The sequence below is a fragment of the Lutra lutra genome, chromosome 11 (genome assembly GCF_902655055.1).
Source record: "Lutra lutra chromosome 11, mLutLut1.2, whole genome shotgun sequence".
Taxonomy (NCBI): domain Eukaryota; kingdom Metazoa; phylum Chordata; class Mammalia; order Carnivora; family Mustelidae; genus Lutra; species Lutra lutra.
This window is the reverse complement of record NC_062288.1, coordinates 108,334,163-108,351,283: the sequence shown is the minus strand read 5'-3', so window position 1 is coordinate 108,351,283 and position 17,121 is coordinate 108,334,163. Positions and strand designations below refer to the sequence as shown.

Genomic DNA, 17,121 nt, shown 5'->3' with positions numbered 1-17,121 from the left:
TCAGTTGGTTAGGCGGCCGACTCTTGGCTTCAGCTTGGGGCATGATCTTAGGGTCCTGGGATTGAGCCCTGCGTCAGGCTTCGTGCTCAGTGGGGAGCCTGCTGGAGGACTCTCTCCCCCTCTCCCCACCACAATCTCTAAAATAAATGAATCTTTTTTTTTTAAATGTGTTCTACTTTCCTCCTTTTATATAACGGGAGGACTAAAATAAACACAGGCTTGTCAAGCAGCTACCCTGTAAATAGCATTGCACTAGTTCCTCACAGGGTGAGGGGCGTCTGCTGCCTTTGGCAAGCCTCCTGCTGGGGGAATTGGTTGCCGATCATTCATTCAAAAGAGACATAAGGGGGGCGCCTGGGTGGCTCAGCCAGTAGAGCATACAACTCTTGATCTAGGGTTTTTGGTTCAAGCCCCATGTTGGGCATAGAGCCTATTAAAAAATAAAAATACAAAAGAAAGTAAAAGGGGAATATATGTACTTACATACATATGTCTGTATATGTGGAGATACGTGAATACTAGATTTTATCTAATGTCTAATGATGATGACAGGTTCTTTTATATAGTAATAGCTTTAAGCATTTTATATATAGAGTTCTGTACATATAGTATATAAGATATATTTAGTAGAGAATTCTATGTATCATTAAAAATACATAGTCATGTATATTAGAAATACGCACCAGTCGCAAACAAAGCTGTGTGTAAAAGGCATCTATAAAAACATCCCTTTTAGGGGCGCCTGGGTGGCTCAGTGGGTTAAGCCGCTGCCTTCGGCTCAGGTCATGATCCCAGGTCCTGGGTTCGAGCCCCGCATCGGGCTTTCTGCTCAGCGGGGAGCCTGCTTCCTCCTCTCTCTCTGCCTGCCTCTCTGCTTACTTGTGATTTCTCTCTGTCAAATAAATAAATAAAATCTTTAAAAAAAAAAAAACATCCCTTTTAAATAAAATTATATATTTGTATAGGATATATATAATTTATACAGAATTATGTAGAACTTATGTAACACTTTATGTGAGTTTCATGTAATAAACTATATAACATAAAACTTGAGCTGTGCTTTCCCACTCAAAGACTTCCTGTCAGATCACAGCTACGGCAGGGCTTACGTCATAAAAGTATTCGGTAACTGTGAGCCTACCAAGTCTTGCCTCAGGCATTACAAAGTGAACATGTACGGGCTGTACTCACTGGTAATAAACGAATCGGAAAGTATTACAAAGTAACAGTAATACCCAGATTACTGCACTTGACCCTCCGTTTTGGCTGTCCCTGCGTGTTTCAGTGAAGAACCCTAAACTGAGTGGCGAAAGTACAAGAAGGGTTGGGAATTACGGTAGAAACACAAGTAAGGTGATAAGCAGGCAGTGCCGAAGGACAAAAAGGACTGGACCCAAGAGCCATTTAGACCATGACAGCAACCAGGGTTGCCCCAGGGAACGATTAGGGGCAGCACTGCAGCTCTGGTAACTCAGGGGGAGGCTGAGGGTGTACACAGTATGTTCGAAAGTTGAGCAGCGATGAGGCACCAAGGTGGGCCTTCTGCTGCTTTCTTGGGTGTCGGACCTCTCCGTCTGCTTGGCTGGGTGGGTGGTGAGGTGGTCGGCCTACACAGCAGGTAAGGACTTCCTAAAAGCATATCGTCACCAAAGTGCTTTCTGTTCCAGCAGATTTTTTAGTATAAACAAAACCAGTATTTGTGGGTGAAGGGGAGTGGCAGAGTGAGAATATGCTTGCTCTTAAAACCGAAGCACCAGCTCACGTCACTCCTCATGAACATTATCTTCAGTGTCTGGCAGCTGGAACTCTCTCTGTCTCTAGAGTGTTAGTGTCCAAGTCACTGACATACTCATAAATAGGGCTGTATTATCTGTGGGGTTGTGGGTTTTTGGGTCTTTTTTTCATCTTGGACTGGAAAGTCCTAAGGTAAGACCCCTTCCCTTGTCGTCGCATTTGGGTACCCAGCTTAGAGTGAATGTTCAGCTCTACTGAATGGTGGTGACTTTTCACTGTCCTGGTGGGTATTTTTATACATACAATTACTTTACATATATCTGTTAACAATTTTAACATCTGAGAAATAACTGGCAAGAAGTAAGATTCTCTTAAAACTTCCCAGTTCCAGTTAAAACTGTTCTTCCACAGCAGTGAATTTTCATTTATGCCTTCAAAAACGTTGTCCCATACATGTTACTTAGTTCTCACATTTACCTCACAGAACAGGAAAAAATGTATTAAAAGTACATTTGTGTCTTTATCCTCCACAATTTTATTCATATTACTGAGTTCTCTGTGAGTACTATATAGAATTTCAGAATTATTACAGTATCGAGTACATAAATACAATGTGAAGAGAGAATGAACTAAAGTCTTCTACTCGACTGGAAGCTGTGCAAAAATAATGAGAGAAATTTAATGTAAGAAACACGGAATGGGTGGTGGGTGTTTGTATAGTATTCTTTGCACTTTTGTGACTGAAATATGCTAAAAGACGAACAAGTAACGTGTCTGGGTTGATACTAAGTCCGTGATGAAGTCACACGGGAGCGTATGAAACGTTATTTAGGAGACGTAGCCGGAGTATTACCGGTGTCTGCAGCTGCCCGCCGCAGCGCTCTCCATGTATCCCGCATAATAGCGCGGCCGTGTTGCAGCGCAGGCATCGAACTGCGGTTCCAAATACTGTCTGCGAGAAGACAGACACTTCCGACCCTGTAAGTGGGGTGCTGTGTCGTGTTTGTGGTAAGTTTGCTGTTAAAGCGGTAACGAGCGTTGATAGGCCTGACCGTTGGTTTGTTCTTTTTCCTGCCCACCTGATAGTGGTCTGTCGGATACAATCATCCTGGACATAATATCAAACTACCTGGTGCTTCCCAATCGGATCACCGTTCCTCTCGTCAGTGAAGTCCAGATAGCTCAGTTGCGGTTTCCTATACCAAAGGTAAGTGTGCCTGAGCACGTCAGCACTCGGATGCGGAGACGCGTCTCACGTCCTTGGATGTTGTGACTTCTCATGGTTCTCTTACCGGTGACCTCGCCACGTGGATCTCGATGTGGTCGTTTGTCCTGTCACACTCCTTAGGACGTTGGCCAGTGTGCGTCACAGAGGCTTCAGGGCCGTTCTTAAAGCTCACCCGTGAACGTCCAAGGTGCTTAGAGCAGATCGGACTGCCAGTCCTAACGGACCGCTGTGGCGGCAGAGTTCTCAGGAGGCATGTGCTGCTTGCACACTCAGAATGTAACCGCTTAGTCTAAGTGGCGGGCACTTTGTGTCCTGACTAGCACAGGTTTCCTCTCAGCAGTGAGTGTGGTTACCTCTCGAGTCACGTTGTAAGCTCCATGGCAGAAGCAGTACTGGTGTTGAACCTGCCGCGGACAGGATGGAAAGGGTAGAGCCTGGACCTCCGTCACAGCCCTGGGGTCTAACAACAGCTTTGCTTTGGGGCTATTTCTTGGCATTAGTGGACCTCAGTTTCTTCATCTGTATATGGGGGGTGATGCCTAGCACACAGAGTTAGGTCACAGATACTGGAGTCCCCTTCACTTGAGTAAACCATATAGTGTCAACCAAAGACTGAGAATCTGCTGGTCAAGGATGTAGAACTGCCTCCACTGGTCAGAGAAGAGGTGCTTGGACTGGATGGGCCCTCACGGTTAGGGAGAGCTATTAACCTTAAAACCCCCAGGGGTCCCTGGGTAGCTCAGTACATGAAGCGTCCGACTCTGGATTTCACCTTAGGTCATGATCCTCCGGCTCATGGGGTTGAAGCCCACTTACAGGCTCCTTACTGGGTGAGCAGCCTGCTTAAGATTCTCCCCCTCTGCCCCACCTACCTCCCTCTCTCTGTCTCTCTTCCCCCCACTCCTTCACTCCCTCCCCAGTAAAATAAAAACATAAAACTGCCAGTTACGTCACCAGCAGAAATGGGTTTCTTCGGGAACGGAGAATTGCATTCTGGGACAGTTAAGCTGTGGCAGAACCGTAGGGGATTCTGCGGAGCGAAGGAGAGGAGGCCCCTCCACAGAGGAGGGGGCGCTGGGAGGAGGGGCTGCTGTGAGCTCAAAGTCTGCTGGTGTGAACTGGGAGCCGGGAAGTGGAGGGGCTTCTTGTTGGCTGAGCTGTTGCCAGGCCAGGAGGGAACCGTCCCTCCTCCCGCCCGGAGAGTCAAACAGCATCCGCCGGGAGATGCCGCTCTTCCTGCCGGGTCTGCAGGGGATGGTGGAGGGGCGGAGCCCGAGCGCGGCCCCTGCAAGGCCTCCCCACTCCGTTCCAGAGGGGGCTGGCTTGTACTCGTTTTCACAGCTTTCCCCACCGGGTCCTGCTTCCCACTGAACCTGTGCTCCCTGGAGGTGGAGCAGCCACCCCTGTGGTGTGGCATCTGCAGATGAGTGGGACGCTGACATGCACGGGACAGCTGCTTTCACCAAACAGATGTTGAGTTGGTCCCGGTTCACTGGCGTGCTGGCGGGCTTGGTGCAGCAGAGGTGGACCGCTTTCCCTGGTGCTTGTTACTGTCTGGCTGAGCTCCGTCTCGGTGCACAAATCCAAGATGCCAAACTTTCTTAAGTTAAGTTAAGACTTTCTTAAGTCTTTTTAGAAGTACCAACACCCCAGCTGATTGGTGCCTGAACTAGTTGTGTTGTCGGCTTTCAGATTTAGTGGGACAGTGCATCTGAGAAAGGCATGTCTTTGTTCCTGAACTTAACGATTTTCATCTCTGAGAACACAAGAATTCTCTTCCATGTGGAAAACCTCGTGCACCTTTGCCATGTACGCTTCCTACTCTCTGAGCGTGGGGAGCACCTGAGCCTGCCCAGATCCAACCTGCTTAACCTCGTGTGCTTTAAAAGCCAGCACTGCTTAGATGTTGCCAGATTATCTAAACTTCAGACACATTTCCTGTAAGCAGGAAATGCTCTCAGTTTTTAAAAGTGTTTTTATCTGTAAAAATGCATATCTTCCTAGCCAGTTGGGTCAAGACTATTGCCCAGTGATTTTTAAAGGATTTGTAGAGAATGCTGCCCAGTGCTAACTTGACCGCCGTTGTTCTCCTTGAAAGAGTGTGAGTGAACTTTTTTTATCAGTTAAACAACATTTTAGGAGAAGGAAACTGTTTAAAGTCTCTGAGTAGAATGTATTAACGAAGTTTCGGTTTCCTGTCCATAAAGAAAATTTAATGACACTGCAGTTGACCACATGTGTTGGGCCGCCGGCCCCTGTACAATAGAACATCTGCGTATTAACTTTCGATTCCCCCAGAATTCAGTACTGACAGCCTACTGTTGACCAGATGCCACACCAGTGACATAAACCAGTAACATATATTTTATATGTTATATACTATATTTTGTATTCTATAAGTTAGAAGGGAAAAAATGTTACTGAGAAAATTATAAGGAAGAGAAAATACATTTATAGTACTGTTCTGTATTGAAAAAAATCTGTATGTAAGTGGATCCATGCAGTTCAAACCCGTTTTGTTCCAAGGTCGCCTGTATTTCATAGGATTATTCTAGAAATTGGAGTAATGAGTGCCTGTCAAGGGCTTGTTAGTGACACGTCTGAACCATTCTGTAATGGTGGTCTCAGGTACTGTCATACAGAACTGGAGCACACTGTCACTCTGGGCCTCACCCCTCACTCTCCTCCCTGGTGTGGTCTCCTGAGGAAGAGTGTGGTGCTTGGACGCTGTCGTCCTGCCCTGCCTTGGTTTTCCCTCTGCACTGCTGCCCACAGTCCATGTTTACTTCCTTTCTCGCTGCACAAGAAGAGGGTCTCCCCTCCCTCTTGAGGTTGTTGCGTGTCTGCCCTGTTCTTAGGACAGTGAGCACACCGCTGTGGTTCCACGTGTGTCAGAGGAGCCAGGGAACAGTCTGCGTGTGCTCCTCCTTTCTAGGGTGTTCTAAGGATACATTTTATTGAAGCTCAGGATCTTCAGGGGAAAGATACTTACCTTAAGGGACTCGTCAAGGGAAAATCAGACCCCTATGGAGTTATTCGGGTCGGCAACCAGATCTTCCAAAGCAAGGTCATCAAAGAGAGCCTGAGTCCGAAGTGGAACGAGGTGTACGAGGTAAGCTGTGTCCAGTGGTGTCCGTTGGCTTCTCCCCAGATTCTGTTCCACTCCCGCTAAGCTGGTTGGCTTAGAGGGCCGTGTGAGTCATTTTTCTTTCATTTCCCATCTTTAAAAGTATTGTACCTTCTGTCCGTACCTCACAACTTCCTGTCATGCCAACACATAAAGAACACATAAATGTTAAACTTTAATTACATGAACTATCACAGTAAATAATTGACAGAGTGATTTCTGTGGTTAACATATGTGAGTACTTACAGACATGAGATTAATTATGTGCTGTTTTATAACTTCTCGTTTAATGCATCTAGACATCTCTATGTCCGTCCACATGGACCTGATTTGTACTTGCTGTTCACTGAAGAGATGCCGCCATTTCTTTACCCAGAGAGACACTGGCTGTTCGTTTCAGCGTTAGAACCGCTGCTGTTAACTGTGATGTGAATGTGTCTTTCTTCACTTGATCCAGGTTTTCTCCAGACGAGCTCCTCAGAGTGGAATTGCTGCATCATAAATTATGCTGGAAGGAATGATACGTTTTTGCAGAACTGTTCTTCAGAACAGTCGTGCAGTTAAGCTGCACTGGCATCCCACCCTCCCATTCCAGCCTGTTGCCCGCTGGCTTCTCTCTCGGTGCTGGCGAATGGGTCACTTGTCTGTATCCCACCAGTAGCACTTGGAGCCCCTTCAGGACTGGAAAGATGTCCCAAGCCTGTCCTAGTTTGTGGGTGCTGGAGCAGTGGGACTTGACCCAGCGAGTCTAATCTCAGATAACTGGAAACAGTAGACTGTTACCGTGTGGGCAGATGTTTCAGAATGGTCTGCCGTGGCGAAGCGAGTGTGGTTTGACAGTGACACGATGTACGTGCATTCCGGCTCCTTGCCACAGGAGAGCAGGGAGCTGTTCACTCCAGCCGCGTTTGGAGCCGCGTGAGATAACCACTCGTTGTTTTTCAGGCTCTAGTCTATGAACATCCTGGACAGGAACTAGAGATTGAGCTCTTCGATGAAGACCCAGACAAGGATGACTTCCTAGGAAGGTAAACCTCTGGGGAAGGACAGCACTGGGTGCTCTTTCTTTGGAGTAGTGACGCTTAGAACTAATGTAGCTTCAAGAAATGGGCTGTGTATGTGTTACGTGTATTTTTAAGTGGCTCTTAGATACAACGTTTATTTCACCTTAGACTTGTTTAAAGTATGTTTTATTCCTATAAAGTTTCACATTTAAGTACAAGAAGGAAAACTTCTAGATCTGTGTCTGTCCCAGCAGCCACTAGCCACATGTAGCTATTTAAATTAATTGATTAAAACTAAACAGTTTTAAATTCACTTTGATAGTTGTACTTGCCCCCATTTAAGTGCTTGTAAGCTCCATGTGGAGTGTGGCCCCAGATGCCGGCGCCGCTGGCTGCTTTCACACCAGGTAGGCTTTGCTCTAGATTGGAAAAAGGAGTTTTTAAGCTTTTTTTGTTTGTTGCGTTATTTAGGGAGCAGGGGAGGATAGTAATTTACAGTGTGCCTACACATTGGAAAAGCAAATATTGACTTGTTCACTTAAATTGAACAACCACTACAGCCGAAAAACATGAGCTTTTAAAAAATACATCTAACCCTAATCTTTATTATTTAACTGAATTTATTGTGGCAAAAAAGATACAGGGATAGATGATGTTGGACAGATTTGGCCTCATCAAGAATCACTTGTGTATTGGGGCGCCTGGGGGGCTCAGTGGGTTAAAGCCTCTGCCTTCGGCTCAGGTCAGGATCCCGGGGTCCTGGGATCGAGCCCCGCATCGGGCTGTCTGCTCGGCAGGGAGCCTGCTTCCTCCTCTCTCTCTGCCTGCCTCTCTGCCTACTTGTGATCTTTGTCTGTCAAATAAATAAATAAAAGTCTTTAAAAAAAAAAAAGATAAGTGGATTCCCAATCCTCTTCAAAAAAAAAAAAAAAACAACTTGTGTATTAATGCTGTGACTTCAGAATCCATCATGAGATGGTTTATTAACAAGGAGCGACCGAAGAATTGTAAGCAGGGCAGTGATGGATCCGATTTGCGTTCCAGTAAAACCACTGTGTGGCTCAGAGTGGCAGGGACTGAGACTGGGGACTGTGGTGATAGACCAGGAAAGAGCTGTGAGGGCCTCACCTGGTGCAGGGGCAGCGGCGAGAGAAAACGGGAGTGCGGCCATCCATTCTCGTCATCTCTGGCTTCTGCGGGAGGGAATTCCATGCTTTGCAGTAGGGCAGGATTTTTAGGGGTCAGATAGCCAAACCAGAAATGTCTGTGGGGATAGTCCAGAGCTGTGGAGTGAGGACGGGACGGGCACAGGAATGACTGAGCTGTGGTGACGGGACGGCAGCGCTGAGGGAGACCATGTCAGACAAGAGGGCTGAATATTTTCAGAAGTTCTCAGCGCGTTATAAATAGCTGCATTGTGGGAAAACCACATTTTTTACAACTTTGATCCTGGCTTTGCCAAACAGAGCTCCTGACCTCCCAGAGACTCACTCCTTACTTCCTCACTGTTTCCTTACTTCCTTTCATAGTTTCGGGATAAGCCTGAGGAACGTTCTGGAAGAAATCTGTTTCTTGATAAACTGTAGCATTTTGATACATTTCCGGAGTACTTTTTTGTAGACTAATGTTTAAGGTTATTTCAGTTGTAAGAAGTGTGTTTCTATGTTCTAAAGTGGTTGTGTTGTTATTTCTATAGTCTTATGATTGATCTCATTGAAGTTGAAAAGGAGCGCCTTTTAGATGAAGTAAGTTTTCTTTGAGTATTATTCGATTTCATGAGCACTGACATACCTACTGGTCCCCCCACATGATGTTCCGAAAACTTAGGCCTTTTAGTAATAGCAAAGAGAAAAGAAATAAGTTTAACAGCCCGATCAGATGGTATGTATTATGTGCCCACCGCATGGTAGAAATTCCTAAGAGTATGAGCACAAACCCACTATTTCAGGCAGGCATGTGCTCTCCTTCAGGAGTCCAGGCACAGGCCTGTGAGAAGCTCCCGAAAAGTGGACTTTTTAAAGATAGACAAAGTTAATACCAGAGCCGGCACAGTGCGGTCGTTGAGAAATTGTCACGTGAAAGCTGCCTATGTGTGCAGTGAGAATTGACAGCAAGCAGACACCACTTCGAGCAGGATATTGCTATCGGAATAGAAAGTATTAAGAAAAGATTTTGAGGTGGCTTCTAAAAGGTGGGTGTAATTGGGATAAGTAGGGCAGAAGTAACCAAGGAAGTGTTGAGATCCCCTGCCTTCAAAGTAACACATTTTCCTTCTCACACACTCCTCAGGGCAATCTCTTAACACTGTTTGGGGATTATCTTCGATGAATCGAAGCTGAATTTTCAAGCTGAAACACCTGTATGCTATTTTCCTTAGTAGTACGTAGTGGTGAATAAAGGCAAGCATGTTAACGTTTTTGATAAGGAAATCCAGTATTTAAGATCAATGTTAAATCATCTCCTGGCCCGTAAGTTCTGTTAAAGTCCACATATAGAACCCTGGCAGTACTGGACAGTTCTGGAAGACATTTGAATCCTTGTGTGTAAGGTAGGGGTGAGGATGGTATTGACTCCACCGTGGTGGGGTCCACATGAGGGAAGCACTCAGCCAGCCCCTGGACAGCAGTAGGTGCTGGGCAAGTTCCAGCCCCTGCTCCTGTCATCCTCTGGGGCTGTCGGCTCATTCGAAGGGCGAAGCAAAATATGGCAGGACTCAGTCCTTCAGCATTAACCAGGAACTATCGGTGCCTCACAGTGAGCAACTTGTGACATTTGGGGAAACTACTTGACTGGAAAGGTTGGCTCAGGAGAACTTTTGTGAACATTCACATTCTTTCTTCAGTGGTTCACCCTGGACGAGGTCCCCAGAGGAAAGCTGCACTTGAAACTGGAGTGGCTCACGTTAATGCCAAATGCTTCAAACCTCGACAAGGTGCCGTGAAGTGTTTCCCGGGACAACAGCCGCCCCTCGTAACTAACCAAGATTAGTGTCCTCAGGTTGCGTAGCTACTTAGCTTAGAAAAATGACAGCAGTAATTTTCATTCTTGTGCAGTAAGTCATTGCAGTCACATCAGGGGTAAATTAAAGATAATGGAATTTTTTTAAAAGAAAGATTTACAGGCCTGTTTTTATGAGCTCTTCATATTTTGTGTTCAATACAGTACAGGGCTTTGGGGAGCCACCGATCACCTATGCTTTATTTAATTGATTCGTACCGATTCTTGTCATTAAAATACACCTACGGTCTTCATTCTCTCTGTGTCGCGAGGGGTGGATGGACTATTTCCCCACCTTCCTTCCTTTCGTGAGCACCACAGACCTAATCAGGTAGAAATAGTCTGAACTCTTGTGGAAATACACCTGCTGAGGCATTTTGTCCTTTCCTCACAGGTGCTAACAGACATCAGGGCTGACAAAGACCAAGCCAATGATGGTCTTTCCTCCTCGTTGCTGATCTTGTATTTGGATTCAGCAAGGAACCTTCCGGTAAGTAATGCCACGGGTGCTCCCTTAGGTGCTCCTTTCCTGGTAACAGATCTTGCTGCATTCAGCCACACTGTCACCTGTTACCGTTCCTCTGTTTTCACTTCACTCGCACCGGGAGAGCAGCACAGGGGAGGGCGGGACTGGTGTGTATTTGCTTCATGACTACAGTTTGTGTTTATACATCTTACGGGTTTATCCAGGATGTTCAGAATGACTTTTACTCTGGCATGTTTTATGAAGTCTCCATTACATAAGAAAAGAATGTGCCTGGTAGTTAGGGAAGGAGATACTCGGTAGAAAATCACTAATTATTAAAATAGAGTTACCTAAGATGGAAATTATCTCTATTTGGCGTGGAATAAAACGAAGCAGCTCTCCCTACAAGCCCAGAGTCCTTCCTGGCTGTAGCACGGCAGGACAGAAGGGCAGCCTGGGAGAGCAGCGCCGCTGAGCGGAGCCTCTGGTGCCCCTGCGCGGGGTGATCAGTCACATCGGCTCCGACAGCCCAGAGCACGGGCTTCTCCACAGGCTTGCTCTTGGAAAAAAATGGCAGGACAGCTTTTATAGGTAACGACTCTAACTGTGGGGAGGAAAAATCGTGCTATTTCCATTCACATGAAGCCTGATGTGACCTTCCACACCATACTTTAAACCCACTGTAATGTGATCCTTATAGACACACAGATTGTTTTGATCTCTTTTTTCTTTTTTTTTTTTTTTTTTTTTTTTTTAGTGCCAGTTCACTTACCCAAGAGATGGCCATTCTTTATTTCATTTGGGGGAAGAAAGACCAGAGATAGAGGCTGTTTCCCCCTCAGAATTACAGTAAATGCTCACCCATCCGGTGCATTTGTGCGTAGACTCCCTGTGTCCTCCCCTTGTTGGCATCTGCCTGTTGGAGGCCCACAAGGAAGCCAAGTGTTCCCTGCCCTTCATAGTTTGCATCTGAGTGTCTCACGTTGGACTGTGCCTAGCCACACCTCACCACAGCGAGACCCTTTCCTTTATCCCATGAAATACACACCCTAGTTTGCCTAGTGCCTTTCAAGGTTTTATAATGCTGCTTTATTTGCACTTAGCGCAGAAGCAAATAAAGGTACTTTGTGCATCTCTATCTTTTATTTAAAGCCTTTAACAAAAGGGAATTGATCATTTTTTTAATGCTGGGTAGATAAAGTTGAACACTGTCTTTAATTACATATAATTGTACTCTTTCTTTCAGTGAAGGTTTCTTGACTGACTTTAACTTCGTAAATTCTTATTTTTTCTTAAAGTGTTACCTTAACCTTTTGGCCAGTCTTCCAGTAAGAACTCTGTTACTTTTTCTGATACAATTTCAACTTGGGGAAAGTTGTTCTGTTACCTTCCTACAGAATTTCTCATACAGTAGAACTTTTTGTTTTCAATCACAGTAATGTTTGTTATATAACAAGCCTTATATCATCCCTGATGGAAGTGAATTTGTTGTATATTTTAGGATCAAAGAATAGCATTAGTGAATTGGCAAGAAGGAACCGGGCCTCTTTCGCACTGTGTATTTTGTCGTGTTAAACTGAGATTTAGATGACACCACAGAACCAAACAGAAGCAGAAGTGAATTTCTCACTCTATTAAGACGGCACTTCGTGCATGAAGTGTGCTCTGGCTGTCGGGGGCAAAGGGTCTTTGCAGAACCACTGCTGGTTGGGGTTCATTGGAGATGGGAGCGTTTGCCCGCCGGCCCCCGCGGCTCTGAGGGGCGCTGTGACTGCCTCTGCGCCCTGTGTATTCGTGCTGCCTGTGCGCCCATTGACTGCAACCCACCCTTCTCTGCTTTCTCCTCCTGTTTCCACTTTCCCAAGAGTATCTACGAGGGAAACTTTGGGTGTGGATACTTAAAAGAGAGGCGAGCGTCGGGACTAGTGTTTTGTGAAAATACTACCTCAGTCTATAGAGCACTATTTGTGAGTTCTCCGGTGTTCTTTCTTCTTCTGTTTTAATGGAGACTGCTAGAATGTGGGCTGAACTTCTAATGCCATCGACTGGGTGGCATGGTGTGGCATGCGTTTTTCTCTTTCTTGCATGATTTCAGTTACCGTGTGTGTGTTTCTTTTGTGCTCGTTTTGTAAAAGTCGCACTGCTGTAACCAACTTTGGTGACTACATCTGACGATGAGATGAACAGACCTGGTGAGTCATGAAGAAGCCTTACGTTCCGAAGCTGCTACCAGCCCGTAAAAAATAAAGACAAAAATTCTTCTGAGGAAAAGATGAAACCATAATGATTAAAACAGATTTTCTTGCAGTTCATCTCAATGTGAGATGTAAATACTTACTTGCAAGCTTTCAAAAAACTTCCTTAAATCTACTTTTTCCCCCTGACAAAACACAAGTGTTAGAACATGGCTTTCCCGGCAGTGCCAGCTGTGCCCATAGGGACAGTCAGTGAAGACAGTCCACCTGTAACCCGGAATCTTAGTTCACCTCACATGTGCACCAGAGCTCCTAAGGGAGGAAAAAACAGATTGACTTTGTGATTCAGCTTCTATTAAGGAACTTAAAGAATTTCCAGGCATGGATAATTGAGCATTTCTAACCCTTATTTGGGAAGTTGATTCTGATCTCATTATGTCTGTTTCCCAGGGTCTTGCTCTGGGGCCTTGATTCCCGGTACTGTTCTTAATGCTTTTAACGGGTAGTGATTTTTACCTGCTTTGAGGTCAGAGAAGGTCACCAGTGGCTTAATCGTTAGTCTAGAAAGTTACTCTTTCTAGACTGATTTAATTCAATAACTAGTGAGATCCTTAAAGTTCTTTGGCCTTTGAATCAAATAGTAGTGCTTTGCATTTTTGAAGAGTTTCCATTTCTATTTCCACGTACATTTTCAGATTATTCTTATTTGAAAAAGAAGATTGGGGCAAAACTTGAAAAATAGGTATTTTGTCCCATTTTATAGCTGAGGGAAATCAAGACCCTGAAGGGTTTGGTGAGCTGTTGAGGGTCACATAGTTAGGAAAGGGTAACCGTGGTCTCTATGAGTAACCATGGTGTTCCTGTTAAAGGCATTTTAAAAGTCAAAATGAGATCAAAATGGTTGCCTATTAGCAACCATTCTCTGTCACTTTTTCATAAAATGATCTTCTGTTTGCAATATTTCGTCGTGGTAGGCTATACTGTAAGCTGCTGTCTGTAGACAGCAGTGTGCTTCTGCTGCTTAAACCCTGTTAGTGTACAGTAGCTTCCTGAATTACTTTTTCTCATTCTGTAACTGCTTTTTAAAGGAAATATTTCTGATCTCATGTCAGGATTTTTTAATTGCTTTATAATATTTAGCTAAGACATTGCTGGGTTTTCAAAACCAGCTTTCTTCCCACATTATCAAAATCACATACTAGTACTGCTTAATGATTCAAATACAGGCATCAACAAAATGTTTTATACAATAAATGTGAACAGATTTGATTGCCTGTTTTCTTTTTTAGACCCATTGGCTTTCAGTGTGAAGTTAAATGTGTTTTCAGTTTTCCTCAAAGTCTGAGACCACTGGTATTTCTAATAAATGCCAGTCACCATGGACTCTTAGCTTCTACCTACTCAGAACACTGAATTTCCAACCCTGTGCATGCATGACCACCAGTGAGGCCATCTGCAAACCTTAGCATTGCAGGACTTTCTCCCATACTGGAAACAGCCCCTTGACAGTACAGACTGTCAACACTTTACCTTCCTTCTCTTGATCATCAGATTTTGGGCTGAATTTGAAACTGGAACACTGAAGGTGTTCTCTGGCTCCCAGTGGCTATCTTTACAACCTGAGGCTTGCACAATAGCATCCATGTGCTGAGTACCTTCCAAGGACTCTACCTGGATGCCTCATTTCAGTCTCAGGCCATCAGGACCACTTTTCAGGTAAGGAGACTGAGACTGTGAGGGACGGAGGTTAGAGACCCAAGACCGCAGCTAGTCAGTAGCAGAGCTGGAATTTGAACTCAACTGTCTAGTCCATCTTAGTTTAAAGTGAACTCGTTATCACTTCAAGTTTATAAGTTATAAATCTCTCCATGGAGTTTATCTGAGATGAGTGTTCACACTGTCATCTACTTTATAGATAAAAATGCTAACTATAGAATGTGAAAACCATTGGGTTTGATGCTGCTGGTGCCATCTCACTTTTAAAAAGCACAGGTGGCATCGCTTAAAAATCTTTAAAAACAAAGCAGAGGCACCTGGCTGGCTTAGTTGGGAGCACATTTGACCGTTGGTCTCAGGGCTGTGAGTTAAAGTCCCACACTGGGTGTGGAGACTACTGAAAAATAAAAGTCTTAAAACAGTACAGGTAGCTGTCACTGCTTCGAATTACGGCGGACAGCCTGCGGGTAGAAGGTGCTATACACATCCAGGGCTCGCGGTGGCTCCTCCTGGTGCACCGTGTGACCTGGCCTGTGTCTCCTTCAAGCCGGTGCAGCTTCCCACATCCACAGTGCTTGTCTGGCACCCTGACCCTCACCACGGCCTCTCTCTTCATTTTGCTTTCACTGATGCATGTTAGAGTAATATGTGCACTTAGCCTACATCACATCTATCCAAAGTGAGCTTCAGGAAGCCTTCTTATGACACCTGAAGATTGTCAGGCCTCACACCTCAGGGCGGTGGTTCCCAGCCTCACCTGTCCAGGTTCCTACTAGAGGCTGATCTGGTGGGTCCCATGTTTGTAAAGCTCCATGGGCTGCCTCAATGATTTGGCCTTTAGGTAACATTAATTCCTTTTGGCCGAACGTTTTCATCTTCTCACGTGGCCCACCCTGCCATGGCCACAGGAGGCAGGGAAGCTAGTTGTCCATCTTTATTCATTATGAAATCTGCTGTTTAATGAAAACATAATAAAAAGCAGTTTGTCATATAAAGGTAATTACAACTAACATGATAAAATCTTTACTCTTAAATGTTAGTCCTTGAAGGAGCTTGTGAAACAACTCAGTCTTGCCCTCTTGAAGGCAAGAAAGTAATGATTTTTTTTTTTAATCAATAAAAGTAGGACATAAAACCCATAATAATAGAACTTTAAAGCCAGGACAGACTCTTGAAATGATGTGACCACTTCTGCATTTGGTGCCTGAGAGAGTGGGAGTAAAGTGGAAAAGGCCCACCCCGGCTGTGGTTTTGCACAGAGAAGGTAAATTCCTGAAGAAAGTAAAGTAGCATCTGCTAGGCTAGTATATGATCTGATTTGAGAGCGAGTTGGGCATGTGCAGCCTATTCCTTTATAGTTTAGGAAAAACCTGTAGTGTATTTATGGTTGATATTTGAGGGGTTTATTCAAGTAAAAGATAGCAAATACTTAAGGTGTCACTCCTGGGTTTTTCAAATCCTAAAGACAAGAGGGCTGGGAGTATAAAAAGAACAGTAATCCTAAAGGATCGTAGTAATCCTAGAAGAAATGTGTTTGGATATTTATAGAGGTTTATTCTAAGGTAGAATCTTGGACATAAAGAATTTTATGTGCTAAAAATGGGTTTTACTGGTTTTTTGTGTCATTCTTGTTGGTGGTTTTCATTTAAAGATTTTTTTGTTCTTGTTCTCATAAATTTTTGTGTCATTAACCTTACATAAACTCCTCATTGCATGTTTTATTAACCCTTGGTATATTCATTTTCTTCTGACTTGAAAGAGTAACCCATTAGAATTTAACCCTGATGTCTTGAAGAAGTCTGCAGTTCAGAAAGCTTTAAAGGTAAACTAATAGCTTCCCTTTGAAAAGTTAATTGAAACATATTGAAAGAGATGATGCTTTTTCACTCTCATGAGTCTGTTGATAAATTGCCACCCTACTAATGTCGTCATTAGTTGTCTAGTTAGAGCTTTTTTTGTTACCCAAGAATTAGTAGTTAGAAGAATTTGTTAACTTTGAAGGTGACATTTATGAAGTACCAACGTGATAACATTAAGCTGTCTGTCCTGTTGGCCTTGGGCAGCCGTGTCTAAGATGGTTTTAAGTCATCTGCATTTTAATTGGATTTGAATTTGTGAACATGGTGAAATAGAAGATCTGTTTAAAAACTTATCCAGTTTCGAGATTATGATTTCTAGATATTCTTCCCTTGTCACTGTGACTATCCGTTTGGAAATCACCTCTTCCAATATGCTGAGTTAGGGCCGTTTCTGAGTCGGTGACCTCATGGCTTCTGGTGCTGCTGGGTTTGGGTGACAGATCTTTCGAGAAGCTTTAAATTTCATCAAATGAGGTATATTGAAAACTAAGCTCCACTCCCTAAAACAACATGAATGTGTATTTTCTGGCTAAATTGTGAACTTTTCAATGAGTTACAGTGTTCTATTATTTTTCCTCTGATTTCTTTGAACATTTAGGCTTAAATATTTGGGGGAGGGGGTGGATTAAATGTAATTATTTTAAGAAAACTCTATCCAAAGGAATCAGAAATGGTTTTAATCTGCTTCATGTAGGAAAATAAGTTCAACTTTACAAGTGAGGAGGACAAACCGTGTCTGCTTTCTGACATAATATTTATTTAGCCCTTAACCTACCCTGAGATGAAGTGTGGCCT

The 17,121-nt window shown here is 44.2% G+C and overlaps 1 protein-coding gene across 5 annotated transcripts in view; it reads left to right on the top strand.

The window, feature by feature from the left end:
• Window positions 1-17,121, top strand: part of ESYT2 (extended synaptotagmin 2) — an 80,831-nt gene that overhangs the window by 46,402 nt on the left and 17,308 nt on the right. For 2 of the 5 annotated variants that reach the window (XR_007121588.1, XM_047695626.1), the window contains exons 8-15: window positions 2,821-2,941; window positions 5,898-6,074; window positions 7,035-7,117; window positions 8,790-8,838; window positions 9,936-10,025; window positions 10,485-10,580; window positions 12,422-12,523; window positions 16,227-16,289. Coding sequence is in view for 4 of the 5 variants with exons in the window: in XM_047695626.1 (XP_047551582.1) it covers window positions 2,821-2,941; window positions 5,898-6,074; window positions 7,035-7,117; window positions 8,790-8,838; window positions 9,936-10,025; window positions 10,485-10,580; window positions 12,422-12,523; window positions 16,227-16,289 (781 nt within the window). In the remaining variant the exon portion in view is untranslated. The remainder of the gene's footprint in view (window positions 1-2,820; window positions 2,942-5,897; window positions 6,075-7,034; window positions 7,118-8,789; window positions 8,839-9,935; window positions 10,026-10,484; window positions 10,581-12,421; window positions 12,524-16,226; window positions 16,290-17,121) is intronic. The other 3 variants (XM_047695628.1, XM_047695627.1, XM_047695629.1) reach the window with 3 other exon arrangements.